Raw genomic sequence first — 14,390 nt, 5'->3', positions numbered from 1 at the left:
AAAAAAAAAAAAAAAAACAGGAGAAGACAGGAGAAGTGGTCACAGTGGCTTTTTTAAGGCCTTGTAGGCCATCGTAAGGTCTTTTTTCCTGAGGATTAGAGCCATTGATTTGTTTTGTTTTGATTTGTTTTTCACTAACTCTATTATAATATAGTTTACATAAAATAAAATTACCATTTAATTTATTTACTTATTTATTTATATTTTGGAGATGCTATCCAAAATATAAGTAAATAGGTACATACATAAAATGGGGTCTCACTGCCTTTCCCAGGCTGGTCTCCAACTGCTAGCCTCAAGCAATCCTCCCAGCTTGGCCTCCCAAAACCCTGGGAATATAGGCATGAGCCACTGTGACTGGCTGTAAATCACAGTTCCTTGGAGCTTTGACCAATGTGTATATCTCATCTAATCAACATCTCATTTGAGATGTAAGACATTTCTATCACCCCTAAACGTTCCCTTGTGTTCTTTCCGAGCCAGGCAATCCCCAATCTTTAACTCTCACCCCCAGCCCTGACAACCACTAATCTGCTTCCTCTCGTTAAACTCTTTTTCTGCAGAGTTTCATATGAATGAGTCACGCAGTATGTACTCTCAGTGTATCCTCTTTGATGGCCCAACATCATGCTTTTAAGAGTCATCCACGTTGCATGCATTGGTAGTTGGTTCCTTTCACTGGAGAGTTTTGAGTGAGGCATGACCTCATCTCAATGGCAGAGTCTGATGTGATGATTCTGCCATGTAAGCCCCCAAATTCTTTGATAGATGACGAGAAAACACTCAACTGCCCAACACTTATGTCCAGGGAGGCAGGAGCAGAACAGAGTAAAGATACATTGGCAACATAGGGCCCTGAGAGTTTAAGCCTTGGAAATTAACAATTAACAGGATTTCTAGGAGTGGGTAAAGGTATGGGAGAAATGGGAGGTAGAAGATACCCCTTAGGGCTTCTCCTGATCTCACAGGCCGGGGAAGTCTCACTGACTTCCTGCTACAATTTGGATCATTTATCTCAACCTGCTCTTGAGACATCAGCACCCTCCCCTCATTCCATTTTGCAATAAAGAGCTTTTGGTCCTGAATTATTCAGGTAAATTCTCCCTACTTCTACTTCCCTTATATAAATAGCCTCCAAGCTTTGTCATTGAGATAGAATTGAATTTGGCCTGAAGAAAAAAAAAAGACCCATAATACGTTTGTGGCTTCTTAGAAAACTTAAATGACTCAGTCTGTAATAAACTATTTTAAATGGGATCTGGTGAAATACAGTAATTGGTTTTTATAATAATTTTTACCATGGCAATATGGGTTATATTCCTGAAGTTTGGTGTGTGTCAGCATTTTCATTATAGTAAGAATTCAGTTTTGCAGTCCGTGAAGCTCCTTGGTTAGTTCTTTTGTTTAATGCATATTTATGAAGACGAAGACCCACTATGCTGGATCTCTTCCATGCGCACCTCCAGATCCTCTCCTTGCCTTCTTCTCCTTGCTCCATGCCTGAGGAAACTTACTGATGGGCTGTGTCAGTATGCCCTCTTGCTCTCTGGCTTCCAGTTGGGCTAGATCAACAGGAGAATCAGTAGGAGCTTGGAGGAAGAGAAGGAGGAGAGTGACTTCTGGATATTTATTTCTTGCCTCCTCTTGATGAGCTTTTCACAAACTGGCTGTAGCCCCAGATTGTGAAATAGAAAATCTGGGTTCTATATGGTGTCTTCTTGCATCCAGCTCCCTGTTTAGAGATAACGATTTTCTCTCTGATCCAGGATTGGGAGTGGTAACAAGTCCCCCAAATGCCAGCCCCAGGATACTGCCCCTGCCTGGTGGTTCCCCCATAGTCGGCCCTTACCTTTAGAGTTCCAAGAGCTTGATGAATGACTATTTCACATAGGGCATAAGGACCTATGTGAAAGAATGTAGAGAAAGGATATAAGGACCTTTGCAAAAGAGTCATTCATCAAACTCCTGGGACTTTTCTCATATGACTGTGCCACCTGTTTTCTGCTGGAATGCTGACATGCCTACTTTGTGTCCAGTATTGCGTTAGGTCCTAGAAATCAAGATGAAGAATGGAACAGCAGCTGCCATTACTGACAGCTTGTTATGGCCAGGGACTATGCTTAGATCTTTGTTGTGTATTATCTCATTTAATCCTTGCAATCTTTTGAGAGAGGGGTTATTATTATCCCCATCTTATAGATAAGCCCACTGAATCTCAGAGGGTTTCTGTAGTTTTCATAAGACCACACAGCTGATCCCTCCAGAGCCCAAGTTTCTTCACCACTAGGCCACATTGCCCCCTTTGAGGAGTTATCTTAAGGAAACCACTTCTGTAACTGAATTATAATTTGAACAAAATGTTGTGGCATCACAGAGGAAGACAAGGGAAAATTATATTTATTGAGCTAATATGTACCAGATACTGACCTCGATTCTTTGTGCATAAGATTTCTTATTTATTTCCACAAACTCTTAGGGCTGGTATTACTCCCATTCTTAGAAAGGTTAAGTAACAGGGCCAAGGTCACACTGGTGAGACCTAGATAAGAACCCAAATCTGTGATTCAAAGCCAAGGAGAGTAGGGCACGCTTTACTGCAGATGTGATACTTAAGGGGCTTCCCAAAGTCATCTTGGGGGACATGGATGGGCAGGAGAAAGGGTTACAGATGAATATATTCCAAGCAGAAAAGGCAAAGAACTAGAAAAAGGAAAAAGGATGGAATGCTTAGGGGATTTAAGCAGGCGGTGCTGTGGTCTGAAGGATCAGCTGCCTCCTCTCAGCAGCTGTGGGAAACCCAGCAGTGCGATGAGGCCCTGGAGGAGCCATCTCAAGCTGCTCAGGCCTAGGGTACTGGAGGGAGCTGGGGCAACACCGCCTTCCCTTCCTGCTCCAGGGCTGGGCTGAGGCCCTAGCATTCAAGGGAAGTAGGGGAACTCCTGAATGCTCATACCCTTGTACCGCCCAGCTCTGGTCCCTGACCCCATCTGCTTCCTGTCCCCACAGGTTCACCGGAGCCAGCCTCCCAGCCCCCGTTATCAGCAGCAAGAACTGGCTGCGACTACACTTCACGTCGGATGGCAACCACCGGCAGCGCGGTTTCAGCGCCCAGTACCAAGGTAGGCAGGTGCCGGGACTGTCGGGCTTCCTCAGCGGGCAGCAGAGATGACACCGGGAGGACTCGCTTCCCCATATGGGGTCCAGTGTGGCTTCAGGCATCCTCACCTTCTTTGTTTCTATCTGCAGACAAGAGGTGTGCACATTTGCATCTCTGCATCTGCCCTTGTCTTTTGCCCCAGGGAGTGATATTTCCCAAATTATGTAGCTGGAGCTGCCCCTCACAGGCCAGGCTAATCGTAACAGTTAATACCAGGTGCCTGCTAAGAGCCAGGCAAAGTGCTAGGCACTTGACAAGTACCGTCTCATTTAATCCTCATCATTACCCTGCAAAGGAAATGTGGTCATCACCTCATCTTACGGACAAGGAAGCTAAGGCTCAGAGAGGTTAAGCCAATTTCCCAAGGCCATCTGAACTCCTGCCTTTTAAGTCCAGAGCCCACCCTCTTAACCACCAGCCTTTAGCCAACCTCTGCAGCCTACATTTCTACTCTTTTTCGTTTTATCTAGAACATGAATATATTCCCAACATAGGCAAAATCTCTTTAGGGAACATGATAGCTTTGATGCTCAAATCTGTGAAGAACTGTCTAGTGCCAACAGATCAGACCAGGAAAGGCGGGAGGAGATCGCCGCTAAGCAGATTTCTGCGGCAGTAATGAAGAATTTCCTAACCCAAGAACTGCCTATAAAAAGGCGTGGGTTAACCCAGAAGCAAGGAGCTGTCTGTAACTGGAGGAGATCCAAAAATCCAGCTGATAGAGGGGAGCAAACGAGCACATTCCTTTTTGACATTGAGTTTATTCCAAGTACTCAAAATTTATAGAGATAAACACCAAGGGTTGGCCTTGTAACGTGCTCATTAAACCTTTAACTATTACCACTCTCAAATTGTTATTGGTTTTAATAGAATAGACAGCAAACTTATATTGTGCACCTATTAAGTATAAGGACCTATGTGAAGCCCTGGGCTCCAAGGCCCAGTGCCTGCTGGCCCACTCTGAAGGTAGCATAGGGCAGAGTAGAGCCCCCTCCACAAGGGCCCCTGGGGCCGGGCTTTCTGCCTGGAAACTGGGATAAATGCAGCCCTGGAGGAAGAAGTACTTTCAAAATCTGAACCTTTTAGGAACAACCTAATTTACTTAGCCTTGGGTGGTGTACAAATTTGAAATGTCTAGGAAGTAAACAAGAAACAAGCTTGGTTCAGTAGCTTAACAAAGCCTTACCCTGAGAGCTTTCTTGGAGACATTTTTCTACCGCTGAGGTTGGGTCTTTGTGTGAGTGGAACAGCTGTCTGTATCTTTCTGCTGTGTTTTTCAAAAGACAAAAGCAGAGATGAATGTTATAATTTTATCTGATTAAGTAAGTGCTGGGTGTTTCTAATATTTCAAATTACTGAGGGTCCATTTTTCAGTGGTTAAGGTTAACGTGATTTTTTTTTTTTTTTTTTTTTTTTTTTGAGACAGGGTCTTGCTCTATCACCAGGCTGGAGTGCAGTGGCACAATCCCGGCTCACTGCAACTTCCATTTTCTGGTTTCAAGCCATTCTTCTGCCTCAGCCTCCCGTGTAGCTGGGACTACAGGCGTGTGCCACCACGCCCAGCTAATTTTGGTATTTTTAGTAGAGACAGGGTTTCACCATGTTGGCCAGGATGGTCTCGATCTCTTGGCCTTGTGATCCGCCCACCTCAGCCTCCCAAAGTGCTGGGATTACAGGCATGTGCCACCACACCCAGCCAGGGTTAAGGTTTGTTGTCAGCAATGGGCAACAAGAACCCAAGCCAGGCAGTCTCCAAATCACATGTCGATTGCACACCCGTGCACACCAGGCCCTATCTAGGCACTGTATGTTCATTGCCCCACTCAGTACTCCCCACAGGGCAGTGATACATTTATTTTTATTTCTGTTTTTTCCCCCCAGCTGAAGAAGCTGGGGCTCAGAGAAGTTGTGTAACTAGCCCAAGATCACACAGCCTGTGAGTAGTAAAGCTCTAATTCATTCACAAGCCTCTGTGAGTATTTGCAGAATTACAGGGCCTCCTCTTATGGTGCTTTGGGTATCTTTCCTTTCCTGTTAACCAGTAGCTTTTAAACTTTGTTTTGTTCATTTCACCCCACTGTAAAAAAAAAAAAAAAAAGTTACAAACCAGCATAAGCATACATCTGTAGAACTAAAAGGAAAATATGGCCAAGTGGTATTTACTATGTACAATGTACTCTGAAAATGTCATTTTTATTTTTAAATGCTAGTTGCAGCCTCTAAATTAATTTCACAAGCCTGAAGCACAGAGCAACTCACAATCTAAAAAGCCCTGTTTTAGTTGCAAACTTCTCGAAAGCAGACCCTGTCCTCTGATCTCTCTATCATCCCTAGCATAGCCCAGAACAAAGTTTCGCATGTTAGCGTGTGCCAGTGTATAAAGAGGACTTCCTAGATTTTAGGCACTTGACATTTATTACTTTGTTCAATCCTAACAGTGACTGTGTGAAGGAGATACTATTATTAGTCCCATTTTACAGATGAGGAAAGAGAGTCATAGAGAGGGTAACTAGCTGGCTCAGGTCTCATTAATAGTATGTAGGAGCCAGGATTTGAAGCCCAGCAGTGTTATTCTGGGTCTGGCATGCTCAATTATTGTGATTCTGTTAATAAATGATTCTTCCTTGAAACCTGCTTTTTCTAGTGATCTTTTTCCAAACTGTGGCTGCGTAGTGCAAGGATATGCAATGATTGTTTAGTAAGTCCACTGGTGACTCTCTAAAGCAAGGTTTCTCAGCCTCAGCACTATTGACACTGTGGGCTTGATAACTCTTTGTTTTCAGGAAGTATCCTGTGTGTTGCAGGATGTTTAGCAGCATGCTTGGCCTCTGCTCATTAGATGCTGGATGCAGTGCAGGAGGAGGGAGCCACAGGGACCAGCAGCCAGTAGCAACCCCTCCCATGTGCACAGTCATGATAACCAAAAAAGCCTCTAGACATTGCCTAATGTCCCTGTGTGCATAGCACCTCCAGTTGACAACTACTACTCTAAAGGAATAAAAACTTTGGAGCCACTAAAGACCAAGCTAAGCTTTCTTATTGCAAAGACATCCCAAAACAGCAGCAGAAATAGATTTCAGTCAGGGGTCCAGTGGGAGGCAGAAGGAATACTACACAGCTTTAATGGTAAAGGGTTTAGTGAAGGCACAAGGTACAGACTTACTTATGGTGTTAAAGGAGCCCACAAGAGATGGTGAGGCCCCTGGGGACTAAGCAGCAGGTGGCCTACACCACCACTAGGTGTGTAGAGGGACCAGGGAAAAAGACGGCAATAGCTGGGGCCATGGAAGAGAGGTCTGCCCCTTGACAGACTTGGAAAGCTATTTCCCACCCACAGTGCAGGAGGAGGGGGTCAGGAGATCAGTAGCTTGACCTGTCTCTCCTCTCTCCCTCCCATCTGCTGTGCTTCCCATCTGCCAACCCAACAGGAAGCCAGGAGCAAAGGAACCGAGGCCCTGCTCTGTCCTGCTCTGTGCCCTGGGATGCTGGTTGGCTTTATCACCAGGCCCCCTTGCTCTCTAGCAGTCCACAGAGGTCAGCTTCCTGGGGCACAGAACAAGGCAGAGAGGCTTGAAGAATGGACCTGGAAGGGCAGGGGAAGAATCATTGGCATTGGATTGCTTTCACCCACAGTCAGCTTTGTGCCACTAGAACCTTAAGTGATTTATGACATTTCAGAGCTAGTGATTACCAACTTCTAATGGTATTGACAGGTATTTTTCCCCAGGTAAACAAAAAATAAAGATAAAAGATGACCTACATCATGGCACATTCTATTATTGTCTCAGTTGAATCAGAATTTAAGATGTTTGTGGCTAGACACAATTTTAACTAATACCACAGGGTATCAGAAGGTCTGAGTTCTAGTCGGGCTCTGCCTCAGACCAGTTATCAGGAGGTAGGCAACTGTGTTCAATTTAACAAGCATTTTGGGGTGACATTACTATGCGACAGTAGAAAAGATGAACATGACTAGGACAATCTCTGCTCTCAAGAACCGGTTAAAGAGAGGCACAGACATAAATCTATAACTTCTGTACGCCATGATAAGAGCTATAATGAGGCCTGATTAAGAGTTCCAGGGCTAGAGATAAAAGGGCAATTAGTCTTGCCAGAAGGATTTAAAGAAAGCCAAAAAGAGGCAGTGACTTAAGTGTGGGTCTCAGAAAGATGCCAGACAGACGATGGGAGGATGTGTTCCAGGTCAAGCAAAGGCAAGAAAGCATGAAACTACCAAGCCTAATGAACCACAGCTACTTCCATGCATCTAAAGCATTGGTCACAGACCAAATCCAGCCCTCCATCTGCCTTTGTATGGCCCTTCATCAAAGAATGGGTTTTACTTTTTTTTTTGAGACGGAGTCTTGCTCTGTCAACATGCTGGAGTGCAGTGGCGCAATCTCCGCTCGCTGCAATCTCCGCCTCCTGGGTTCAAGCGATTTTTCCGCCCCAGCCTCCTGAGTAGCTGGGACCACAGGCACGTGCCAGCATGCCAGGCTATTTTTTTGTATTTTTAGTAGAGACGGGGTTTCACCATGTTGGCCAGGACGGTCTTGATCTCTTGACCTCGTGATCCACCCGCCTCGGCCTCCCAAAGTGCTGGGATTACAGGCGTAAGCCACTGCGCCCGGCCAGTTTTACATTTTTAAACAGTTGAAGAAAAGAAATTGAAAAAAATAATATTTCATGACACATGAAAATTGCATGAAATTCACATTTCAGTGTCCATAAAGGTTTATTGAAACACAGCTATGCTCATTCATTTACACCTGGTCTATGGCTGCTTTAGCGTTAACAGGGCAGAGCTCAGCAGTTTATGACTGAGACAAGTGGCCCACAGGCCTAATATATTTACTACCAGGCCCTTTACAGAAAATCTTTGTCAACCTGGAGGCAAGTCTGCCACCTAGAGAAAAGCAAGCAGGAGAGGCAGTGAGTGCTGAGGCTGGAAAGTATGGTAGTGGTCAAGTTTTGAAAGCCTCAGTAGAGTTGGGCTTGATCCCGTGAGTCATAGACGAGAAATGATCAGAAGTTGTTCATAAAAAGGGAGACATCATCACGTTTTCATTTTAGGAAGATCTTTGCCCTAGAATCCAAATTGAGAAAATGGTTAAGAGTCTTGGGGAACTGGTAACAAGGACCAGAGTTGAAACAGGAGTGAAGATGAAAAGGAAGAGACAGACCAAACAGATATTTCTGGTAAACGCCACTCTGGACTTATGACTAGTTAGATTTGGTAGGAGTGGGAGGAGACGGGGGTGAAGGAGATGATGGAGTCAGGGATGAATCTAGCTTAAGTGGGTTTAAAAAATGGTATTAACAAAGTTGATCTGGGGCAGAGACAGATGGGGGATGAATTTTGCTTGGGACACGTTGATTCTGGGTAATGTTGGGATGTCAGGGATTGGGAGACTATCTAGTGGGCAGTTGACTATTCTGTGGGTCTGGGTAGCTCATTGAAGAAGGGTCTAGGCTAGAGATAATGATGTGAAAAGTTCAAGCCAAAGTAGAGGCTGAGGCCACCATTCCCCTCCCCATGTATAACATGAGAGGATGGGGCCAAAAAAAGTGGTTTTCAAAGTGGGTTCCTTGGAGACTAACAGTTCCTCCAGCGTGGTTTGATAGGGGCTGAGTGGGTCAGACTTCAGGTTTCCACCCCTACTCAACCTGAGCAGTTTCTCTTAGAAGTATTGTTTGTAATGGGTATTTACCTAAGAGTATGATAAAATGATAAGTTCCCGTAGCTAAAGTGTTTGGCAACCACAGGACTTTAAAAGTTATTTAAGGTTTTTTTCAGTTCTGGTAGACCTATTGAGGTTGTGTAATCAATCCGTCTGCCTCCAGGCCAGGAATATGTCAAGTCTATGGAAACGATGGTGGGAAGAGCCTTCCCTAATGCACGCAATGGCTGCTAATCACAACTGGTGAGGGGCTTCCCTGGAAGGGGGCAGCACCCTCATTATTTCCCTCTTCATCTGTAGAGAGGGGCTCTTATTAACCTCACAGGGCTATTGGAAATGAAAGAAGATCCTGGTATGAAATACCTGGCACTTGGTAGGTTCTGAGGAAATGGAACCCTCAGTCCTCATACTCATCAGTCACTTTGACTTGCTAGTTAATTGGTGAAACCCTTGCACAGTGAGAAAGAGCTGGTGCCTCTGGCTCTTCCTTAGATACCTGCTCTTTGCCTAGCACTCTGACCTAATGATCATCTCACCCCTCCCTTGAGTCAAATCCCAGCCTGTCTCTCCTATACCTGTCGCTGCCTCTCTCGCCAAGTCAACCCTGCTGACTAAGAGATGGAAGATATTCCACAGTGAAAACCATTGGCTCCTCCACCTTCTAGAAGTCCTGCACTGAGTTTCAATTGTATACAGAATAAACGTATTCATTTGAAAACATTTACGCTTACTGAGATGGTTAAGGCTTTTTATAGTAACAAGCTAAAGCTTCTGTTTTCCATTGAACATGTTGGGTTCTTGCTGGTGACTTATCTTCAGTCTCAGCCCAGAATGAAAGGGCTTCAGGCATCCTGTGGTCCATGCTCTGACTCTTTTGTCTTATTCTTCTTAGCCTGCTGATCTGCGAGACTTTTCAGCCTCATTTCCAGGTTCTGCACCTCCAATGGTCTCTGCAAAAATTGCAGGCTTGTTGCTACTTGGCTTAGGAGCCTAGGGTCCACAAAGCTGAGCTTGCAAGTTCAGTCCAGAGCGAGCCTGTTATTGATGCATGAACACAAAATATGGCACCCGTGACCTCACCAGGTGTCAAGTGTAACCCACTTCTTTTGCCAGTAAATGAATTTAAAGCACATATTCTTATAACGGTTAGTCATTCATTCAGTCAGTCAGTCATCAAACTTTTATTGGGAAACTTCTGTGTGCCTGGCTCAGTGTCATCACAGAACGTAGACGCACAAGCGCACAGGACAACAGCTAGAAGACCAGTACCTGACTTTGCAGTGCAATGAAGTTTCAACAGAGGTCTGAAGGACGTCTTGAGGAGGGCATTGACCTCTACCTGAGAGGTATATAGACAGCCATAGGGAGGCAATAGCATTTGAGTGAGGCCCTGGCTACCTATGAATAAGAAGTAACCAGGCAGAGAAGGGGAAGAAAGAATGCTGCAGATAGAGACAACAGCATCACTTAGGCCGCATAGGCTACCAAAATCAATAACCAGTCTATATGACTCCTTACACATCTCTCTTTCCTCTAGTCATCGTCTCCAGCCGAATTCACCAAAGTTAGTGAATAACCCCACCTGGCCTATTAATAATGGCAAAGCACTAATTCTGGGAACTAGAACATGCTACTCCCATCACTGCTTTCTATCTGTCATGCCAGATCCTTCTCTTCTTTAGGAATTCCAGTGGTCCCAGTTTTGCTGTGGTTAACTGAGAAGCCACAGAAGCAGCATCCAACAAAGCACTTTTTACAACCTTAGTTGAGTTGGTGGCTATTTTTCTACCATATTCAAAAACTGTCTGAGGATAATCAGCTTCTGGGGAGCTTTGCATAATTTTCTCAACTGCCAGTGAGTGACCCTCCAACACCTGAATTCTTAGCAGTAGCCATTGCCAGAATTTTGAGTGTTCTTTTAATTATTTCTGTACTAAATTTTTACTCTTCATTAGCTGGAGCAGTGAATCTAAGGATGAAATGTACAAAGTACCCAAATGATATCTTTTTCAACAGTAACTCCTGTAGCATTCAGTGTATCTGACTCTGTTTTTTTCATTCTCTTCCACATAATTTTCCCCATCAATCTTCAGCACAGCTACTGCATCCAAAGTTTTGCCAGATGTTCTTCTGGTTTTCCTTTTTTATAGATACTAATAGTAATATCTAACTGCTCAATTATTTCTTGCATATTTTTCTCAGTTTGAGTCTTATCACCTCTTCCTTTCAAGAACATGGGATCATCTTTGGTCACAACAACTGCTTCAACTTTTTCTAAGTCATGAAACTGATCATCTTCAAGCTTTAGGGTCAAGCTCTGTTTTCCAAACACCATCGCATCATAGCAATAGCTCTGTTTGATCTTTCTGTCACCAAAGCCTGGAGCTTTGACTATTGTAGCCCAAATGTCAACTTTTATCCTATTTTAGATGATCGTACTGAGAGCACCTTCAGCAATTATGACCAAAGACTTACAGTGGACCTTGACGATTTTAAGGGTGAGTACAATTGACTGCTCACTGGAAATCTGCAGTATCCTAGAATTCTCCTTTCTGGACTTGTGATATGTTATTCAAGTAGGGGGAGATGTAATCTTGGTCAATCTCTGTGCCGTTCATATCAGTGTTTTTCTGTCCTTTACTGTGATGACACCCTTCCAACCTTTGTGATTACATCAGAAAAGATGTTGCTGCTTTTTTTGTCTCCATTTGAAGACATTGTGTAAATTGAGAAATCTCTTCAGGAGTTGTTACAGGTTTAGGCTGCTTCTTAAGTTTGGTAATTACAGTATTGATACACAACATCACACCTTTCCTGGTTTCCACTGGATTAACACCTTTGCTAATCTCCACTAAGCCTTCCATGGTGATGGAGCATGCCAGTACAGTAGCAGTGGTGGTGCCACCCAGGCGTCTTCATTTGTGTGTTGGCAATATCCTGATCAAATCTGGTGCCAATATTTATCTTGTAAGTCAATTGACCTGCAACAGACACATCATCTTTTGTTACTTTGAGGCTTCCCTATCTCTGTTCGGGAATCACTGTTCTTCCCTTTGGCTTCATAGTAATGGCTATAGCACCTGCTAGAAGGTCTATAACTTGAAGCATTAGGCCTCAAGCATGTGCACTGAATTTTCCATCTTTGGGATAATTCTGGGTGAGGTAAGGAACCAGTGTGCCAAACCCTGGCTCCATCTGGCAAAGGACTGTGGGTAATGAAAGCATTTCTGCAGGGTAGGTGTCTAGACAATGAGGCAGCCCTCAGCGACAAGGGAGGAGAATGCAGGATGTACACCCAATAGTTTTCCTAGTAGGAAAAAGGCAAGGTCAGATTTCAGTTTTTGAAAGATCACTCTCTGCAACTTTTTAAATGCTGGGCTAGAGGGGATGAATCTGCAAAGAAAATTCTAGCAAAAGAGGATGAGTACAGTTAGGCGCGTCTTAGAACATTGAAAGAAGGATATACGTTGGAGAAATATAAGACTGAGCAAATTGGATTTGGTGAAGGAGTAGTGGAGGGAAAGAAAAAAGATCGTTCAACTATCAAGACTGCCAAATGGCAGGGCAAGGGTAATGATCAAGGTTAGTGGAGAGTCTCACCCTTGTTGAATGAGGTCTGAATCCATTGAGAAGAAAAGAAGATGCAGATTCCCTCCACTTCTTGACTCCCAGCGCCTTGGAGACAGGTTAGGCCTCCCTTTGCTCTCTCCTCCCCTAACAGGTCCTTGTCTCCTGCTAGCTCAGTCCAATAACTCATGCTGCAGACTTAGAGAGGCATTTGTATTGCCAGATTCTTCTAGCTAAATGTGTACCATGTGTCCCGCTAACCTTTACAACAGCAGGGAAATGTCTTGTAATTAACCAGAATATAAAGGATGAATGGAGCAGCCTGGCAGTCTCCTGTAGTCATTATCATTCGGAGGAGATGAATGTACCTAGTAAGATTTCCATCAACCAGTTACAGCCAGCACTCTTCCCTTGGGGGTCCTGACTTTGTTCACATACAGTGAAAAACGTGTAGAGCATATGTGTATGAGGTGTAGGACTTGTCTTTTGTATGTAATATTTGGATCCATGTGTTTACATGTACATGAATATGTACTTGTGAGTGTGCTTGTTATAGGCAGAAATGTGCATGTATGCATGGGTAAGTACACAGTACGAGAAGCAGCCCAGTGAATATTAAGCATACCATCAGGGAGTGTGCACTCAATCGTAACCAGACCATGGAGTCAGCCCCAGGCTCTGTTTTACCTCTACTGCATTGATAGTTACAGAATCTTCTTTTTACAGACAAGTGGTTCAGGGTAATATTGAGACAAGGCTGGTGGGTGATCCATGAAAAAAATCCATGTCCAAGCAACATGAACGAGTACATCCCAGAAACTCTCTAGGTTCCATTTTGTCCATTTTCTTGTTTTGACCTTTTTTTCTGACTGGGTCTGCCAGTAGTACACTCTGGAGTTCTGGAGGCCTGCCCTTGCTCTCTGGCCCTTCGCAACCTGGCCTGTCCCAGTCTGTTGAGTTAGCTCTTCAGTGAGCTTATTTCATGGCTGATTCTCCATGGTGCTCCACATTCCACGATCACTCATCACCCCACTCACCTGGGCAGACTGTTAAAAAAAACAACATATAATTCAAGGTGTGACTGTTTCCCTGGGGTTGCTCAAAAACTGAGACCTCAGCAACTGGAGGTGGTGTCTTAATGCTAATATTCCTGGTGATGCAGGCCTTGCCTAAAGCTTACCCCTCAGTGAAGGAACTGACGTGACCTGTCAATCAGCTCCCATATGGCGTGTGCTAATTGTAGGTTCCACCACCCCAGAGTCTGGGCCCCGACCAGCTGGATCTGAATATACATCTTGTAAGTTTATGTTGTTGGTATGTGGAACCCTTGCTCAAAGAGCTGCGACCTTTGTATTTTCCTGGGCTAATGTGGTGAAGACAAAGACTCTATCTGTGGATTCTAACGTGCATCCAGTGACCATGCAGTGACCACAGGCAACACTGGTGATGCAACCACTGAGACCCAGCTCAAAGCAGTAAACAGTCACCAAGTTCATATGTACATTATGGAGCTCCCTGCAGCTTTTCAGGTCCCTTCTCACTTGATTCTCATCACCTTGACAGACTCCATCCTATGCTAAGTAGCAGGAAGTAAAAGAGGAAGAACAAAAGTTAGTCCCAGCTTGGGATACATGATGACATCATCTGCTACTAGAAGCAGCCCAGTGAATATTAAGCACAGATCCACTAGGTTAGGCAGTCTTTCCTTGGGGAGGAATGAGTGGAGAGGGTGGACAGAGAAATCAGAAGAATTCCTTCTGGGCTCTTGAAAGAGGCAAGGAGCAGGAGACTTTTCCTCAATGTAACCGTGAGAAGAGAGGAAGGGGAGGCTCCCTCTTAGCATCACCTCCGCTAAGGGCCATGCATGTCTCACAGTCTCCCATCAGCACCTGCAAGGAAAACCCAAACAGCTTTGCCCCTCAGAATGGCATCTGTGGTATTCTGGTCCCCTTCTTCATTCCCCTTCCTCTAGCAACACTAGAGCC

The 14,390-nt window shown here is 44.5% G+C and overlaps 1 protein-coding gene across 1 annotated transcript in view; it reads left to right on the top strand.

Annotated features, from left to right (window-relative positions):
* The window catches only part of CSMD2 (CUB and Sushi multiple domains 2), a 616,956-nt gene that overhangs the window by 298,038 nt on the left and 304,528 nt on the right, over positions 1–14,390 (top strand). The window contains exon 6 of the mRNA XM_017527996.2: positions 3,007–3,119. Within this exon, the coding sequence (XP_017383485.1) occupies positions 3,007–3,119 (113 nt within the window). The remainder of the gene's footprint in view (positions 1–3,006; positions 3,120–14,390) is intronic.

This window comes from Cebus imitator, unplaced genomic scaffold (assembly GCF_001604975.1).
Source record: "Cebus imitator isolate Cc_AM_T3 unplaced genomic scaffold, Cebus_imitator-1.0 Scaffold51, whole genome shotgun sequence".
NCBI lineage: Eukaryota > Metazoa > Chordata > Mammalia > Primates > Cebidae > Cebus > Cebus imitator.
This window is presented reverse-complemented; position numbering and strand designations above follow the sequence as displayed.